The sequence below is a fragment of the Lithobates pipiens genome, unplaced genomic scaffold (genome assembly GCF_037356315.1).
Source record: "Lithobates pipiens isolate NorthernLeopardFrog02 unplaced genomic scaffold, aLitPip1_a1.2 Scaffold_16, whole genome shotgun sequence".
Classification (NCBI taxonomy): domain Eukaryota; kingdom Metazoa; phylum Chordata; class Amphibia; order Anura; family Ranidae; genus Lithobates; species Lithobates pipiens.
The window spans coordinates 631997143-632016716 of record NW_027507748.1 but is presented as its reverse complement, the minus strand read 5'-3'; the positions used below and the strand labels follow the sequence as shown (position 1 = coordinate 632016716).

The following is a 19574-nucleotide window of genomic DNA, read 5'->3' as shown; positions in this document are numbered from 1 at the left end:
GTAGATACAAAGTTACTTACAGGCCAGGTATACCACTGAACAAGTTATTAATTGGGCAGTGGTTGGTGGATTCAGCAGCTCGCCTGGTCAGCAGGTGCACTAGGTTACCGGCCCTATTAGCCCAGCTGCTAGGAATCTGAAGTTGCTTCACAATGTTTAAAAGCTGACCTAACATTCAAGGATGGGCAGAGACCAAGCTACTGTGTGGCACAGTAGGGGTTCCCTTGTCACAGATCCTCCTTTTGGGGGTTGCCTGCTATAGTTAACTTTCATAAGCTCCAACCTCCCACTCCACCTTTACACTGTGTTTATATTATAGTGTAGGAGGTAAGAAGAAACTTTTTTTTATTGGTTTGGGCTACAATCCACTCAGTGGCAGATCTAAAGGCGATTCACCATAGATCGCTCCCTCCATCCTTTTAATTGAGGATTTTCTGTGCAAACCTATGCAAGAGCTACATAACTGATTGTTTGAAGCCTGCAAATAGCTATTTACCTCCCAGGCTAAACTGGTAACCACCTCTTCTAGAGAGGTCTTAAATTGGTCTCTAGGGCTGGGCTCATTGAGACTTTAGTTGCTAATCAGCACCACCTGGATATGTGCTGGCTAGCGTTTGCTCAGTCTATGGAGGTAAGGTAGGACAACAACTACTACTAATAGTAGGGTGTCCAACCATTTTAGGATCTGTTCCTTCTCTGGTGGTGAAGGTTTAGTATCTACAGCCCAGGCTATGCCTATGAAATAAATTGCCTGTTGGTTATTTCATAAAGGGATAGACCATGACTCCTCATTGGCTGCACACCAGTAGACCTCAGTAGTGAAGGTTTGTGCTTGCTGGGATGTTTTTGTGGCACAGCAGAAATACACATTGAGATTTGTGACATCTCTGCTCATAAGGACTATATTGCTGTACATCAGAAATGCACTGCACTGAAGCTTGTTTGCTGTCCTTTATATACTAAAGGTACTGCTTTGTTTGGCTACAGATCAGAAAAATACAACAGTGAAGGTGGTCTGTACTTTCTGGTTTTGTGTTGCACAGCAGAAATGCACATCATTGAGTCTGGTGACATCTCTGCTCATAATGGTTATATTGCTGCACATCAGACATACACAAGATTGAGGTCTGTCTGTGGGGCTTTGTGTCCTGTTTTACTGCCTTGTTGGTTACTTATCAGAAAGGCAGCAGTGAAGTCTGATGGTCCTGATTTGCGTGGCGTTGTGCTGATTCAGACAGTGCTATTAACAGCAATGGCTGCCGAGTTTAAACATGCGATTTGACATGTTGAGTCGCATGACAAATCATTTCAATATGGATGTGCTATCTCTATTCATAGTGTTTTGTTGCACATCAGATTTATACAGCATTAAGGTCTGTGAGGTTTTTGTGTCCTGTATTACTGCCTTATCAGAAAGGCAGCAGTGAAAATTGATGGTTCGAATTTGTTGGGCTACATAGCAGAAATACAAATTGAACCCCTGCCAGGTGTAGTACATATACTGCCTTTGGTAATCCATGTAGCACCACAAAGTGGTGTTGTGCTGATTTTAGCCATGCGATTTGACATGTTGAGTCGCAAGGCCAAATCGCTTCAATATGGATGTGCTATCTCTATTCAGAATTGTTATATTGTTGCACATCAGACATATACAAGATTGAAGGTTGTCTGTCCTTTTATGTCTTGCATATACTGCCTTATTAGCTGCATATCAGAAAGGACACAGCAGTGAAGGTTGCTTGTCTTTTTCTGATTTTGTTTTTGCTGCTCAGCTGAGAGACACATTGAGGATGGTGGCCTCTCTGCTCAGTATTGGTATATTACTACACATCAGACATACACAAAGATTGAATGTTTGTGTCCTGTATGTCCTATATTTACTGCCTAATCGTTTGTATATCAGGCTAAGCAGTGTTTCTCATGGATCTACCTTTCTGCATCTTAGGGATACACAGCAGGGGTTTGTTGGCTGCAATCCTCCAGGAAGTCACAGCATTGGGGACCCCTTACTTGTTCGACCTGAAAATTGCTATTTGTTTTTTTCCCTGAGACCTGTGTAATCTTGAGGTCTGTGGATCCAGGAATCAGGGACTGCTGGTGTCGCACAGACACAAATGGTACCCATTGGAAGCCATAGTATATGACTTCTCATGCGTCTTGCAGTCCCAAGTCGCAGGTTGGGTCGCACGGGTGTGGGAACCCTAAACTTATCTGTCCCTTCTGATTGAGGTTTCGCTACACAGCAGGAATACTCATCATGGCGTTATTGTTTTATTTTGCAGCGGACCAGAAAGATTGCAGCTGTAAAGGCTGTCTGTCTTTTTCCTCAGTGTCTGCTTTTATGTTGTTGCACAGCAGAAATACTCAAGATTGAAGCTTGTTGGTGCTTTCTGTTTCAGAAAAACACAATGCTGCAGGTTGCTTGTGTCCTTTCTCAGTGTTGGTTCTATCTGAACTACACTACAGAAGTGCATGACAGAAAGGATTGTCTTGTGTTCCATATTTTTCCCTGTGGCATAGCAGAAATGCACAACACGGGAGTTGGTGTTCATATTAATCTTATAACTGTGGTGGTTTGTCAGAAATACACAACATAGAAGTTTGGGACTTTCTGTCTTTATAGCCTTGTTTTGCTGTACATAGGTAAAGCACAACAGTAAAGGGGGTTCCTGTCCTTTCCGTATTTATATATCAGTTATGACCTAGCTAGCTGCACTAAAGAAATACGCAGCATTTAGGGTTTGCTTGAGTCTTAATGTTTTTACATCTTGGCAGCACATCAGAAAACCAGACTATGAGGACTGTTTGTCTACGTCTACGTTGAGGTTCAGATTTGGGTCTCTTCCCATATTTGATATATTGGTTTAGCTACTCACACTCAGGCACACAACATTGTTGTCTATGCTTGTGTCCTTTCTGTCTAAATCTATTGTGCCGTGCCCACAATCTATGATCATTTTATTTGTGATATTAATAATACATGTATCACCTTTTTGTATTTCAGCCTTCTTTTCCATGGAGGGGCCAGGAGTTCGGGCTGCAGATGCCACATGTCAGAAAACCTTGACCACTTGCATTCAGGGATGCCAGAACCATTTCCTAGGGTTGAAGCCCTGTAGGGTTATGGGACACTGGAGGAAGGGGATAGTGAATCGCCCTGTTTAGTAAGAACTTGGAGAGTTCTGTTCAGAGGAGTATTAGGGCCTGAGGATGAAGTATAAAGATGTATACCAGATCAAATAGGTTTCGGCTCGGTGCATGGCCTTCATTTTGCCCTTTTAGCAAAACTAGACATAGCAATATGGGTAGTCTACTCCTGCTAGGGACTTTAATCTCCTGAAGAAGGCTCTCAGGCGTAAGTAAGGACATAGATTGGGCGTGCCTTAAACCCAGGGTTCAAGCTTCTGTTAATCTGTTTCCCTTAAGTAGGCTTCCCTTTAGTCTTTTGCTGACATAAAGATAAAAGGGAAGCAGTTTTATTTCCCTCAACAGGATAGTGTTAAGACAGGCCCTCTTATTGATTAATGTAGTGTCCTTGTCTTACACAGGTCTCTTATTTATCTTTTTAGTGGTTCTAAGTAGCACCTACAGGCATAATAGGCCATGGTTGTTAGATGTGTGAGATAGGCAACATTGCTAACCTACAAGTTTAACATGTTTTCTGATTCCATTTTTAAGAGCCCATTTCACCTAGATACTTCATCTGAAGCGGAAAAGGCAGGAACATCTGTGGAGCAGACCTGCAGATCAGCCGCATGATCCAGCTAAGATGCCTTCATCAAGCATATGAGCGTATGGAGTGGAGGTAAAGCTCACTGCAGAGCCAAGGTTCGCCAAGAGGGTTTTGCAGTGGCCCCACCCTAAGGTAGGCCTGAGGTACTTGTTTATCCTCTCAGGTGTGCCGTCCTGGAAGATGACTTGAGAAAAGTACCAGTTACTTACCGGTAACTGTCTTTCTGGGAAATCTTCCAGGACGGCAGGCCTACTTCCCGCCCGTTGGAGGAGGGAAAATTCTAGAACACTAGAAGGTGAGTACCTATGAGGAATGATTTCCCTTGTGAACCTGGTTCAGGAGTTACTTCTCTACAAACTGAGGATCAAGGGGAAGGGTGGGGACTTAAAACAGCTGTCGATTGATTGTGTTTCCTGTAGGGAGGAGCCTCTCATCTCTCAGGTGTGCCGTCCTGGAAGATTTCCCAGAAAGACAGTTACCGGTAAGTAACTGGTACTTTTCACATTGTACAAAAAAATGGGCTAAATTTTACTTTTTTTTTTTGAAGTGTATTTTTTTCCAAAAAATTGCATTTGAAAGACGGCTGCGCAAATACAGTGTGGCCACCACTGCTAATGTATCACTAAACCTCATCTTTCTATTGCAGTGAAAACTGTAAACTCATGATGGTAATGCCCGCATTTCACTGACTATTGCAGCACAATTGTATTGCAAACTCTTTCCACCAAAAAAAATAAAAACGGGGCAAAATCTATCCCGGGGTTATCTGGCACAGGAAGGACCGTGCTCTTTTCTGGAAGGAGGAGTTCAGCACAGAGTTTGCAGAACAAAGTGTGATCTGGGAATTCAATAAGACCCCTTTCACACGGGCGATCCGATCCGCCAATAATGCCCCTTTCACACGGGTGATCCGATCCGCCAATAATGCCCCTTTCTCATGGCGATCCGATCATGTCCGCCAGTCAGTTTTTTTTTTTTTTTTTTGTGCGGACCTGGTTGGACCCTCTAGGTTCTTCTATGGGAGCGGCCGATGTCAAAGCAGGTGGATGGTGGACCTTTTTCCCATCCATCTGACAGGTGGTCCATTTCCATCTGATTACCCCATGGAGGAGAGCTTGCTGTGTCCGTGTCCGCTCTGCTTAGCGCCATGGTTGGTTTCTGCTGTGAATTATGACAACAGATGCAGCACGTGCATGCCCCCTGCAGGCGGAAATGCAGAATTGCATGTATATATATGATCCTGCACACGGCTGCCACCCTGTAGCTGCAAAAGTGCCATGGGGAGGTCAGCAAGTGGTTAAGTTGGCATATGGAGGTACCCTGGTGTTCAGAGGGGGCATGTCTGTGCTGGGAACCTGTCATGTGCTGTATGCCCGGCCCCATTTAGCTGTTTACTTTAGGTTCACACTTGTGTGACTCCACAAGACACGTTTTGCATGGACAAGGCGGCCGATTCATTTGAATGGGCTGCTATGCCTCCAGAAAATGCAGGGAAAGGGTCCCTGCACCTTTTCTAAAAATGCGGCCCGCATGGAAACCGCAAATACAGTGCAGGGAAACTGTGGATAGCATAGGGAAGGGTTAACACCCCTTTAACGTTTGTTTTGCTGCCTGTGCCAAGGACAAGGATTGGTGATAAAGTTTCAGTGAAGTCACCCTTTTCCCTTGATAACTTTTACAGGAGAGAATTTCCCTTCCTAGGGGTAGATTTCCTCTCACTTCCTGTTGTCTCCCTTTGTTTGTAAGTAGGAGTCATATGTTAGTCAGGGACTGCCTGTATCCCCACACATCTCCTGTGCGCCAGCGTGTTTTCTGTGCAGGTGGCTGTGGGAACAGGTGCAGACCCCCAAATGTGACCTTGGCCTTAAGGGGGATTTTCCTACCAAAAGCTAAATGTAAATAAAGGGGCCAGGAATACGGGTTCCATCGTTACTCCAATATGCAGGGTGGATTTGATTTAGATCACTAGAAATCTGGCTTGATTTAAATCCTTTTTAAAGAGCAACTTTCATCTCTACCTCACAGTGGGTCCAGAGGAAGAGCCACTGTGGACTCACCGACAGTCCCAGTCACTTTAATGGGATGGCTGGTGATGCGGCAGTGACACAACAAGGTGAGGGATGTGGTAGCAGCAGGTGATTGGATGCCCACTGACAGGCGCTGCCATGATGGATCTGAAATGACAGGTGCTCTTTAAATGTAAGGACTTATTCTTGCTGGTAGTTGGAATTGTTAATATTTGCAAACAAAATGAAGGTTACCTATTTAGAATACTAAGCTGTAAGGTTAGTAAAACGGCGATATCAGAACCAATTTAATCATACAGTTTATAGTTTACATAGATTTGCAAAACAGTGGGATAAAGGAATATTCCTGAACTTTGTTTAATCTCATGGTTGCTGTGCCATTGTGTGAATGCATCAATGCATTGCATGTTATCTTGGGTTGCAGAGCTTAGATTCATTTAATGAGTTTACCAAAAATTAAATATTGCAGAATATACAGCCTCATGCTACATAACCAAGCTGCATTTCATGCTGAATAAACAAAATTATTAATGCATCTTAAATAGAAAACCATCTTTAGACCAACAATTTTGAAAAAATACTATCTTTTGCTTTTCGCTATAATAAATGTCCCAAGCTTAAAAAAAGAAAATTGTAATAATAAGCGTATATTGGTTATAGCTATAGCGTCTACAAAATAGGGGATAGCCTTTTGGTATTTTTATTTTATATAATTTTTTCTTTTTATTGGTACTGTACTATTGCGGCGGACACTTTTGACACATTTTTGGGTCCAGTGACAATTGTACCTTGATCAGTGCTCTAAAAATGCACTGATTACTGTGTAAATGACACTGATAGGAGTTAACACTAGGGGGCAATCAAAGGGGTTAATTGTGTTCCCTTGTGTGTTCTAACTGTGGGGGGGTGGGACTGAGTAGGAGGAAATGCAGATCAGTGTTCATACTTAGTATGAACACACAATCTGTCTGCTCTCCCCTGAGAGAATCGGGATCTGTGTGTGTAAGCACCGGTTCTTGCTCTGTCACGAGGGATCGCGCATGCCCCCTAGTGGCCAAAAGACGAAACAACGTAAAGGAAATGTCGTTCAGCCCAGGGGAGCCAACCTGCCTAGTACAACTGTGGCGACTGGTCGGGAAGGGGTTAAATAAATATCTAAAAATAACTTTTTTTTTTATCCACCCTGCCAATATGGCAATGGCCATGTTTGGGATTACTTGTATCACTGGGTGGACAAAGTCTGACGGGGAACAGTTTCCCCATCAGGTCCCGTTTTTTACTTTTAGCAGCACATGGCAGGGGGTGAATTTGAAAGTCACTGTTGGGCTGACTATGGATAGCACTGCTTTGTGCTGTCAATCAACAGACCTACCGCTAGTGCAAAAAACGTCTCCGCCATGAGCCACAGGTATGGCGGCCGGGGAAGAGTGCGATGTTTTCCAGTATGAACACTACTACCTCAGTGCAGGCACTGACAGATTTATTTACTTGTCTATGATTGGTACATGAATCGGGCGTAAACACCGTCATTTTTAGTGCTGTGCCCCAATGGAATTGTAATGTGTATCTGTGAGACCCCATATAATATCCCAAGATTGTGTCTGGTAAGATGAATTGGATCTCACCAATTAAGCACAAAGAAATATGTTCAGGAATCTGTGATATATATTTTTTATATATATAATTTGTGTGGCTTTTTATTTATAGCCCAAGAAGTAAAGAGGTGATCAAAGGAAACCTCTGTTTTGGGGGGGGGGGCATGCGTTTTATTTTGGTACAGCATTGTGCAGTTGTCAGTTAAAGTAATGCAGTGCCGTATTGCAAAAAATGGCCTGGTCATGAAGGGGGGTAATTCTTCACGTGGTTAAGTAGTGATTGTCAGGACAAAAAGTAAAAGATTTGTTATGGAGCCTCAACCAATGCACTTGGCAGGACTTTTTTGATGCAAGTGAGCAGCTAGCTTTGGTACCCTTCCTCCAAGATCATACAGTGTCTGCATCAAATGTTTCTGAAATGCTTTCTAGACCTTTTGAGACGTGCTTCTATTTGCTTTTAATAAAGGCAGGAAGTGTCAGCAACAAGGTGGATAAAAATCAACGATTTTTTATTAAATTTAATGAAATGCTTTTGGAGTAAAAAGCTAAAGATGGATTTCTAGTTAAGATACATTAACAATTTTGTTTATTCAGCATGAAATGGAGCTTAGTTATGTAGTATTAGGCTGTATGTTCTGCAATATTTACATTTTTGGTAAACTCATTCAGTGAATCCAAGCTCTACAAGCTGAGATAATATGCACTGCATTGATGCATTCACTCAATTTTACAGTAACCATGAGATAATAAAACAAAGTTCAGGAACATTCCTTTATCTCATTGTCACTGCCGCATCACCAGCCGTCCCATTAAAGTGGATAAGACTGTCGGTGAGTCAACAGCGGGTCAGAGGAGGAGCCACTGCAGGACAGATGAGTTGCTCTTTTTAAAAATCATGATTTAAATCAAATCCACCCGGGTCCACATGAACACCTGTCATATGTTGCTTGTCACATCCAAATCAAAGCGACAGATACTCATCTTTTCAGCAAATGTCATTGGCTGACTACTTTTCCAAGATTGAGCAAGACGTTTTAGGAAGAATTTTTCCCCAAAAGCTGCTTTTTGTGGCCGTCTAAAAATACCAAAATAATTCCAAAACCTGAGTTTCATTAAAGCTGATGTTGAGCTATGGCCATTTTTATAGATGAAAATCAATTTAATAGATAGTATTACTCCAGTGGTCTCTTTAGCTTTGGGGTGCCCAGGAGGTCGGACACATGGAATGGGCACCATTGAACCACTTGGCAATTTCTCAATTAATGCAAAGTTTTTTTTTTTTTTGTGATTGTTTGACGTCCCCGTCACACCTTTGCACTTCATGCAGTCAGAGAAGGCTTTGATTCATTGAGTAAATGCAAAATGTTCCCTGAATGGTGACTGTGCACAGAGAGCATCCTCCTGTGTTCAGTAAGCAGCATGGCAGCCACTCGGCACGAGACCTGGAAGCTATTGGAAATCGCTGGAATAGAGATGCATTCTAGAGTGATTTCCAGCTTCCTCAAAGATCCCACAGGTATGGCACATACGTAGTTGCATTGGTTGGTTCTGTGTAACTACATACACTGTGTACCTAAACTTCAGCTTTAACGTGTAAACTGGCGGGTCAGGATTTCAGCAATAAGATATCCATGCTGGAGTTTTCATCTTCAATTTGGAGAGACCTCTGATGCCTTGAAATATTTTGACAATTTTCAAATTTTTATTTTTATTTTTTTTCCTTTTTAGATCGGGGTATCATCTACATTCTGCTTTTACCAAGAGGATTTGACTTTACCTGTAAATGGTTGTGAAATGTTGTTTTTAACGTCCGGTGATATGACAAGAACACATTGCGTTGTGTCACCCAAACACTGAAGAGGAAAACTTCTGTGGATTGATTGTTGGGCTTTATGGGCTGTTACTAGAACAAGAAGAACAGAGTAGTGCAATCATGGATAAGAAGTCTTTCGAGATGGTGCTGGACGAAGTCCGAAAGGTACAGCTGAATATTTTATCTCTTTTAATATGACTTTACTGTACAGTTTTGGGTTATTTTAGGCTTTTATCCAAGTGCAGATTTCTTGCTAGATTGGAACCCTGGAGTTTAGATTTCAGAAGAGCTTGACAAACAAAGGGGACTTTAAAGGCTCAGAAGTTGTATTGTATTATATATAATTATTTTTTTTTGTATATAATTTTAAGAGTAAAATTGTTCATACATATAATACCATAAATTGTCAAAATATGCATTTAAAAAAAAAAAGTAGTAAAATATTTTGTGCATTACATATGGGTTATACATGCAGAGAGACTAACGCGTTTCAGAGTCAAAATAGCTCCTCCTTCAGGGAAGACTCTACAACAGTGGTTCTCAACTCCCGTCCTCAGGACCCACTAACAGGCCAGGTTTGCAAGATAACTGAAATACATCACAGGTGATATCATTTGCTGCTCAATGATTACAGTATTCTAATCTGCATCTCCCCAAGGTAATACTTAACCACTTCAATACCTTAGGGCGTCATATGACGTACTTGACTTTGTGTGGAGATATCTGATGCCTGCAGCTTCAGGTATCATTCAGATATTATTTGCAGGCGGCGATTCTGTGCGCAAAAAGAACGATCATAGCAGCAGTTCCGCCCCTTGATCGTTCTTGTAGGGCCCCCTCCTGCCGCCATCCGAAGTACAAATCTCAGCTATTAGTTTTTAGTTAGGAAGGTGTGTTAGTCATACAGGGTTCACTTTTGGCTAGGGGGCTTCTATCTTCCAGGAAATTTTCGTATCATTTGCAGTGATTATGGTCTGAGTGTTAGTAGTATTTAATCTGTACTCCATTTCTGTCCACAGGCGGTTATGACTGAATATAAAGTCAAGGCTGTGGAGTCTGTGCATGGATATTTTTCCTGTGAACAGGTAATTACAACATTGATACCAATCATTTTATAAATGCGTTTAATGTAACATTAAAATCAATAAGAGGTACCCCTTACTTGCTTTGTGCAATATTACCCAGAAATGTGGCTTTCCTTCACTTCTCACTGTTCCTGCCAGTTCTGTAGGTGCACCCCCTTCGTTGGGTGCCTCCTGTAGCATTGGATTTGATTGATAGCAGCGGGAGCCAATGGCCGCGCTGCTATCAATCTATCCAATCGAGAGCAGAGAGACGGCGCGTCCCCATGGGTGAAGTTCTAGGGCTCATGTAAGTAAAACGGGAGGATGCATTAAGGTGAAAAAACATGTAGGTTTACAACCCCTTTAAAGTGATTGTAAACCCTCCCGGGAAAAACGCCCTGCAAGATAAAGGCATAATGAGTTAGTACGCAAAGCATACTAGCTCATTATGAATTACTTACTTGTGAACAAAGCCCCCGCAGCTGTCCTAGTCTCCTCCTCCAGCCGGCAACATCTATACCGGAGGTTACTTCCGGGTATCACGGCTCCGCTGTGTTTGGCCGGAGCAGCAATGACGTCACACCCGTGCATGCGCGGGAGCCGCCGAGAACGGCACAGTGCAACCAAAGCAACGGCATGGACGTGCCATTGCTTCAGTTGGCTTAAACGCGCATGTGACGTATGACGTTGGCACATGCAAATACAGGGATGTCTCCTAAACTGTGCAGGTTTAGGAGATATCCAGTGTAGCTACAGGTAAGCCTAATTATAGTCTTGCCTGTAGTTTAAAGGTTTTACGACCACTTCAAGCTGCAGTGGCCAGGAGTGTGCAATACTCTGTGTCCTGCAACCTTGTTAAGTACAGCAAACAAGTGTTTAACCTCTTGGACCCCGCGTAAGTATGCAGTTGTGTGACACTTGCAGAGTGGCCCCGTTTACTCGATTGACCGGTGGTAACACCCACCAAAAGCAACAGGGGGCTTAATTCCTACTGCAGCGTGTGTACGCCTTTTAGCTGCTGCTCCAGCAGCTCACTCTTCCCGCTGACAGCTGATGATCGGTTGTTAAAGCGGACCTTCAGTCATATTTTTTTTTTAATTTTTTATTTTTCATCTTTCCATCTATTAAATCTTCTGCCCTTGTTGTTGTTTAACTTTGGATAGTAAAACATTTTTTTTTTTTTTCTGCCAGTAAATGCCTTATACAGCCCACTTCTTGTTTCTTCTCTGATTAACTACCTCAATACCAGGCACTTAAACACCTTCCTGCCCAGACCAATTTTGAGCTTTCAGCGCTGTCGCACTTTGACAATTGCGCAGTCATGCTACACTGTACCCAAATGAAATTTTTATCATTTTTTTCCCACAAATAGAGCTTTCTTTTGGTGGTATTTGATCACTGCTACGGTTTTTATTTTTTGCTAAACAAATAAAAACAAAACACCGAAAATTTTGAAAAATGTTTCAATTTCAAAACTTTGTATATAAGTAAGTTTTCTCCTTCACTGATAAGGTGGCACTGATGGGCGACACGTATGGACACTGATAGGTGGCACGGATAGGTGGCATTGTATTTTGTACTGATGGATGTCAATCAGTGATGCCCATTGTGGGCACAGATTGGCATCCATTGTGGGCACTGACTGGCATCCCTGGTGGTCTAGGGTGGCATACCTGGTGCTGGGCATCCCTGGTGGTCCGGTGGCATCCCTGGTGGTCCAGTGTGGGCATCCTCAAGGGAGGGGGGTGCTGCGCTGATAATCGTTGGAGACTCTTTACCGAGATCGTAGTTGCGGGGTGTCAGACTGACACCCCGCAACAACGATCGCCGCGATGCGGCTCAAAATCCTGAGGATGTCATGTGACGCCCAGTCAGGATTTTGAAACCACTTTGCAGCCGTCATTTGCCTATAGGGCGGGCAGATAGTGGTTAAAAAGCCTAGGCTTATGACGACATGCACAGCTCTCTTGAGTGTTTGATCCTCTTGTGACTCCCCCCCCCCCCCTTCCTGCCAATCGGAGCTGGAGGTGTGCCTTTGTGTAAATCCAGGAAGTGAACAAGGCAGCAGCTTCAGCTGCCCAGTTACATAGTAGGTGAGGTTGAAAAAAATAGAATTTTTGTATTCGCCGTAAAATCGTTTTTTCTGAAGTTCACTGACTGACACAGCTCCATTAATCTTGACCATAGGATTGTTACGCCACCTTCAGGAGAGTACTAGGCAGAACATGTTATACATGTGAAAAAACAGAACTTTACAGTTCCGCCCAGGGGGCAGTCCCTCCAGTAACATCCCCTCAGCCTGCCTCCTGTAGCTCAGTACGTCAACAACTAGTATAACGTAAATCAGTAGGAGGGGTGGGTGCTGTGTCAGTCAATGAACTTCAGAGAAAAGGATTTTATGGTGAGTACATAAATCCTATTTTCTTTCGTTCACTAACTGACACAGCTCCATTAATCTTGACCATAGGGACGTCCCCAAGCAGTGTCATAACGAGGGGTGGGAACAGCAAAAAAACTTCACTCACATCCAGAAGTGCTCCCTAACAAGGTAGTCACCACCTTATCTAGCCGCATCAGAACTTGCAGTCAACAGTGCATTATACTCAAAAGTAACTGTATTTTCTTTAAACAGAAAAAAGTGCATAATTGTAAAATTACATGGCCGCCTGCAAAACTTTGTGGCCAAAGCAGGCATCAGACGATGCACTTACATCCACTTTGTAGAATTTGGTAATAGTGTGAACGGACGATCAAGCTTCTGCTGCACACACTTGAGCGACTGACACTTAATCTCGGAAGCCCAAGAAGTTCCAATTGCCCTGGCGGAATGGGCTGTGACAGGAAAGGGGGGCACCTGCCTCTTCAAGGCCTAGGGCCTGTACCACAGTCTGTCTGATCCACCTAGAAATGGTGGCCGACAAGACCGCCATATCTTCCTTCGGACCAGTTACTGAAAAGAACAGAGTCTGACTTCTGAAAGGGAGCCGTGGCAGACAAATGCTCCCTTAGAGTCCTGACCACATCCAGGTAATAAAGGGCCACCTCTTTAGGATGTGTCGGTTTAGGACACAGAAATGATAACACAATGTCTTCATTGATGTGAAATGCCGAAACCATCTTCGGCAGAAAAGAAGGTTGGGAACGCAACACCATCTTATCCTTATGGGTAACCAGGTAGAGCGACTTGCAAGACAAGCCCACCAGTTCCGAAACCCTCCTGGCCGAAGTAATGGCCACTAGGACGACCACTTTCTCAACAAAATAAACTTCCTGATGTTCTCCAACGGTGGTGAAGCGCCAATAGCACCAGGTTCAGATCCCACGGGGGAAAAGGTGAACGCACCGGAGGGACTTGCATGCTGGACCCCTTGAATAAAAGGGCTTACTAGAGAGTGAGACGCCCAGGGTTTGTCTCTCAGTGGTGCTTAAGAACAATTTCTGGTCTACTCCTCGCTGTAGGAACAGCAGGATCCTGGAAACGGAATAGGTGCGTGGACGCCTTTCTTTCTCCTCACACATGGAGATGTAGGCCTTCCAGGTACGATGGTAAATCTTCCGAGAAGATTTCCGTGCCCTCAACATAGTTGAAATCAGAGTCTCTCAGCAGCCATGAGTTAAAGCCAGCGATGGTAAAGCAGGATGGAGAATCGGACCTTGACACAGAAGGTCCTCTCGCAACGGTAGTCGCCAGGGAGTATCCGCAACCAGGCGTACTAGGTCAGCGTGCCAGGGACGCCGAGGCCAATTGGGGCAATCAGTATTACTGGAATCCCCTCGGCCTCCACTCTACGGAGCAGACGTGCTACTAGCTTTAGTGGAGTAAAAGCGTAGATCAGTCTGTACTGATCCCATGGAGCCACCAGCACGACGCGTCTGCTCAAGGACCTCCTTGTCCTGGATATGAATCTTGGCACCTTTCGATTGAGACGGGAGGCCAGAAGATCCATGTATGGTGTGCCCCACAGCAGGCACAGTAGCCTGAACACCTCCAGATGCAATGCCCATTCTCCTGGGTCCAGCATCTGGTGACTTAGGCAGTCCGCCTGCCAGTTTTCCACTCCCGGGATGTAAATGGCTGACAAGGCTGGTACATGTCTCTCTGTCCACTGAAGGATGTGAGTGACCTCCCGTGCTACAGCTGAGCTTCTTGTTCCTCCTTGATGGTTGACATATGCCACTGCCATGGTGTTGTCTGACTGGTTCCTGATCGGGCGCCCTTTTCTAGTCTCATCGACCATGTGGAGAGACATGGCCTGATCACTTGGAGTTCGAGCACATTGATCGGTAACTTGGATTCCTCCCCCGACCAGAGGCCCTGGGTTGACTGTACTCCCAGTACTCCACCCCAGCCGGTCAGGCTGGCGTCTGTTGTGATCACAGTCCAATGTAGAGGTAGGAACGACTTCCCGGACCGAAGTGCCGGCTACCTCAGATCCCAGAGCAAGGAGTCCCTAACTGACTGGCTCACCCGAATCTGCCGATCCAGAGATAATGGAGATTTGTCCCATTTTGTCAATATCTCCTTCTGCAAGTTTTTGGTGTGAAACTGGGCGTATGGTACCGCCTCGAAGGAGGCCACCATGAGGCCCAGTACTCTCATGCAGAAGCACAGCGACGACCACCTGTGGTTCATCAATAGTTTTACCGCGGCTCTGAGAGTCTGCAGTGTGTCTGAAGGGAGAGAAACTCTCACTTCCACGGAGTCCAGCAGTAAGCCTAGGTACTCCAAGTGCTGAGTCTTTATGAGCATCAACCTTTTATAGGTTCAACAGCCAGCCAAATTCCTGCAGGGTTTGCGTGGTGATCACCACATCCTCCTTTAATTCTGAGGCGGAAGCTGCTCTCAGAAGGAGATCGTCCAGGTAACTTACGATTTGCGATCCCGCGTTGTTGAAACAATGCCAAAATCTGAGCCAATACCTTGGTAAAGACTCGGGGTGCTGAAGCCAAGCCAAAAGGGAGAGCCACAAACTGGTAGTGAGCTTCCCCAACTGCAATCGCAGAACCCTCTGATGCCGAAGGCATATGGATATGTGCAGATACGCATCCTGGATGTCCAAAGACGCCAGGGAGTCCCCTTGACGAAGTGCTGCAACTACTGAGTGAACGGATTCCATTTGAACCTCTGTACTTTAACAAAGCAACTGAGGCTTTTATGTCCAAGATTGGAGTAGAACCCCTGGAACCTTTCCAAGCTCGGAACAGGCACTATTCTAGCAGGTCCCATACTGGCCCCAATAGGGCCTCCCAGAGAGCCGGGAGTAAGGGTATGCTGGAGGGGAAGAATCTGTTTGTTTAGTGGCCAAGAGAGGAACTCTATCTTGTAGCCAAAGGAAATCAGTTTGCAGACCCATTGGTCGGATAACTGAGAGGCCCACCGGGCTGCAACTCCCGAAGGTGAAACCCACCCCCCCCCCCCCCCCCCCCAGAATGACAGGCGGGGGGGGCAAACCTTCATGCGGTAGCACTTCTGCTCGCAGGTTTGTTAGGCTTTCCAGGGACGCTTTTGTCCCTCAGAGGTCGTCTAGGGTTAGTAAATCAACCCCACTGTGTCAGTACAGAGGTGATGAAAGTGGTAGCATGGCTTGCTTATACACTGGCTCTTCTCAGGCCTGCTGCTCAAAATGAGCAGAAGACTCCTGTCCTTATTTATTCACCTTTTAACCACTAGAGATCCACGCTATAGCCAAATGACGGCTACAGCGTGGACCTCCTGTCCCGTGCACGAGCGGCCTACACGGCCTGTGATCGGCGGGTCTATGAGACTCGCCTGATCACGGATCCGAGCAAGGGGTCCATCCCGACCCCTTACCACGTGATCAGCTGTCAGCCAATCGTGTGATACAACGGAGCCGGTAATCGGCTATTATTCCTCCTTGCGCTGACAGCGCGAGGAGAAAAAAAGAGCCGATCCCCAGCGGCCGTGATCGGGACATCAGTCCCGATCACGGCCAGCTTACCAGTGCCCACCTGCCCCCCTCAGGGATAAATAAGTGCCACACATCAGTGCCCACAGTGCCACCCACAATCTGCCTCAACAACTGGTCAGGTTAGATATCTACCATATACAGGGTGCATTTTTTTTTTTCTTGAGGTCCACTGACTCATAAAATTGCGTTGTAAAGAGCAGTAAAGTACAACCATTGTACTGCTGGTGAAGCAGATTGTACAGTGAGTATACAATAAGAAAAATAAATATCAAAGAAAGGTTTATTTTATTTTTTTTAAACCCTGCCAATAAATGTATTTTTTATATTTTGCTCCCTTTTTGTTCTGGTAAAGCTTATCCAAGTGTAAAACAAAACTTTAATATATTTTAGCATACTTGTTCTTGGATATGGTGGCTGCATTCGTTTTCTGTTGCGATACTACTTTTCCCTTTTATTTTTTTTCCTAGTGATCTAGCTGGTAACAAAAATTCTGGCCTAAGATGACAATGCTTACTAACCTTTCTGTATGAGGCAACAGAAAAAGCTACAGAACCCTGCCCCTCTCCTATTCTCCATAATATAGAGGGGTTTGGTTTTGTAGTCTTGGAGAACAATGTAGTTGATAATTGTAAGCAAACGCAATTTTATTCAGAATTTTAGCATTCGCAACCCTGCAAAAAATATCGCTGATATGCTAAATTCTGTTTGTACAAACCAGACTTTTTAAGGGCTTATTCCAACTATGGATGTTATTTAATACACCTGTGCTAAAGTACTGCAGTACCATGCATAAGGAAGGCTGCATTAAAGAGGGATTCCACCTCCAAAAAAATATTAAAAGCTAGCAGCTATAAATACTACAGCTGCTGACTTTTAATAAATGGACACTCACCTGTCCCGGGTTCCAGCGATGCTGGCAGCCGAAACTGATCGATCGCACGGCTGCTGCCGCCGCCATTCTAGGTGAGGGAATCAGGAAGTGAAGCGCTGCGGCTTCACTTCCTGGTTCCCTACTGCGCGAGTCACAGAGCACACTAGGAATGGTCCGCGCTGTCTCTGGGACCCGTGTGTCCCAGCAAGACAGCGCGGCGGGACAGGAAACAGCATAGACTTTTGTGGGAGTCTATGAATACCTGTCTTAGACAGGTATCTGCACCCCCTCCCCCCTGAAAGGCGCCAACTGTGACACCGGAGGGGGGGAGGGTTTCCGATGAGCCCAAGTTCCACTTTAGGGTGGAACCCCGCTTTAAGGTTGCCCATGCACTTTGAATGGATTGGCTGCACACCTTAATCCACTAAAAATTGGACTGTACTGCTACTGACTACAGTGCACAGCATCTGTACTTGAGGCCCTCTATTAGGGCTGGGAAAAAATCGATTTAAATCTTGAATCAAGTTGAGGGGTCAAATTGATTCAAAATTTTAGCAAGTTTTTTTTTTTTTTTTTTTTCACCAGGACCGGCACTGACACCGCACCTCCTGAGGTGCTGCGGGCAGGAATTTTTCAGGCAAGGCCGCGGCTTGGCCTAGCCCGCAAGGCTACGGCACGGACTAGACCAAAGCCTCACCTAAACTCCTGCCCGCAGCTCCTCAGAAGTGGCACGATGTCCATCAAAAAAAAAAAACCTCGATTTGAATCGGGGGGGGGGTTTTTAATTTATTTATTTATTTTTTGTGAAAATCGCCCAGCTCTACCCTCTATGCTTGGCCTCATGTACACTGCTGCTGGTAAACTGACATTTTAGTGCAGTTGGGCATTTTTTTTTTTTTTAGCTGCTTCTGAACTCTCCTCTGTTGTCTTATCAGTACATGTACACAGGATGGATTAGAGGCCTTTTTTGGGAAGCCAAAACATGAGTTCAGACGCTGAGTTTAGAGGCATTTCAAGTGTCAAATGCTTCTAAACGTGGTAACTCGCATTTAGCTGCTCTTCGTTTACAGGCATTTTTCATTTTTGGCTATTCAATTTTTTTCAAATAAGCGCTAAACGCGGCAAGACGGATGTTTTTAAACGTGGGTTACTATCTGTCAAGTTAAATCGTTCAGGAGAGGTTGTAAAAACATCCCGTGTACCATGAACCTACCTTGTTATGATTGTTACAATTGTATTTACATTTCAAGAATGTAACGATCATAAATTTTCAGTGATCAATCACATTATTGCCTCATGCCAGTATATCCTTGTTCACAAAGTACATGAAACCAAATGCAAGCTCTGGTATGCAGATAGACTTCTTATATTGCCCAGTAATAAATCTCATTCTGGATTGATCCAAGCAGTGACCTTCCTGCGATGGTCGTACTGACGTTGCACTAGGCTTCTTGAGATGTGCCCAGAGTGCAGCAAACGCCTATTATCAATGAAGGAACAACTACAAAACAAGTATCGGGTCCACTGGTCTCTAGTCGTATGCATTGCTACGATGATGTGGTCTTAACTTTTTTTTTTTTCTCTATTTTCTCCCTTCTAGATAATTGAGCTGTTGAGATATTTCTCATGGGCAGAGCCTCAGCTGAAGGCAGTGAAGGCAATGCAACATGTAAGTGTTCACTTCATATGAAATAATGCATTTAGTGTTGTTAACAAGCATTGTTGGCATTGGTGGTGGTCAGATTACATAAAATGAGTGTTTTTACTTTTCCTATGGCTTGCTTTGTTTTTGTTTTTTTCTTTGTAACGTGTACCCGCTCACCATATACAATACACCCAAGCAGACATTTTGTTACCTTAACCAATTTTTAGCTTTTCCTTTGACTAAAATCTGACAACAACCCTGGGGAATAAGCGGTATATAAGTCATCCATAAAGTGGAGGCAGATTTATGCGAAAGAAAATTCTGCCATTTAGTAGGAGCTAGGAATATATATATATATATATATATATATATATATATATATATATATATATATATATATATATATATATATATATATATATATATATATATATATATATATATATAGCAGCCCGCCCACAAATGACCTTCTCTTAATTTACCTAAATGACAGGTGCACTTGAAAGCTGTAATTTCCAGTAATGTAAAAAGGTCACGAAGACTGATTTAGCCATTTGAAAATGGTAAAAATAATGGGGAACAAATTTTTTGCTTTTCAGTAACCTGTTTGTGTTTTTGTTTTTTTTTTGGCAGAAAATGGTCGCCATACCTGCAGCAAAAGTAGTGAACATATTGAATTGTTTCACATTTAGTAAAGACAGACTGAGTGCCCTGGAGCTGTTGGCTGTGTAAGTACACCTTATATTTTCTGCGTAGACCATCATTAAATTTGTCAATAGTTATTAAATATTATCCCCCCCTTCCCCTTTTTTATTTTTTATCCCATCTTATGTGTTTGGAAACAAGGCGTGCATGAGACCTGTACAGGGTAAATTGCGGACATGTTTCCACTACCA

General features: G+C 44.0%; 1 protein-coding gene across 6 annotated transcripts in view; it reads left to right on the top strand.

Annotated features, from left to right (window-relative positions):
• PROSER1 (proline and serine rich 1) overlaps positions 1-19574 on the top strand; it is a 116054-nt gene that overhangs the window by 5275 nt on the left and 91205 nt on the right. For all 6 annotated transcript variants that reach the window (XM_077484189.1, XM_077484190.1, XM_077484192.1 and 3 more), the window contains exons 2-5: positions 9084-9333; positions 10188-10253; positions 18634-18702; positions 19312-19406. In XM_077484189.1, the coding sequence (XP_077340315.1) occupies positions 9289-9333; positions 10188-10253; positions 18634-18702; positions 19312-19406 (275 nt within the window). In that variant the 5' untranslated portion in view covers positions 9084-9288. The remainder of the gene's footprint in view (positions 1-9083; positions 9334-10187; positions 10254-18633; positions 18703-19311; positions 19407-19574) is intronic.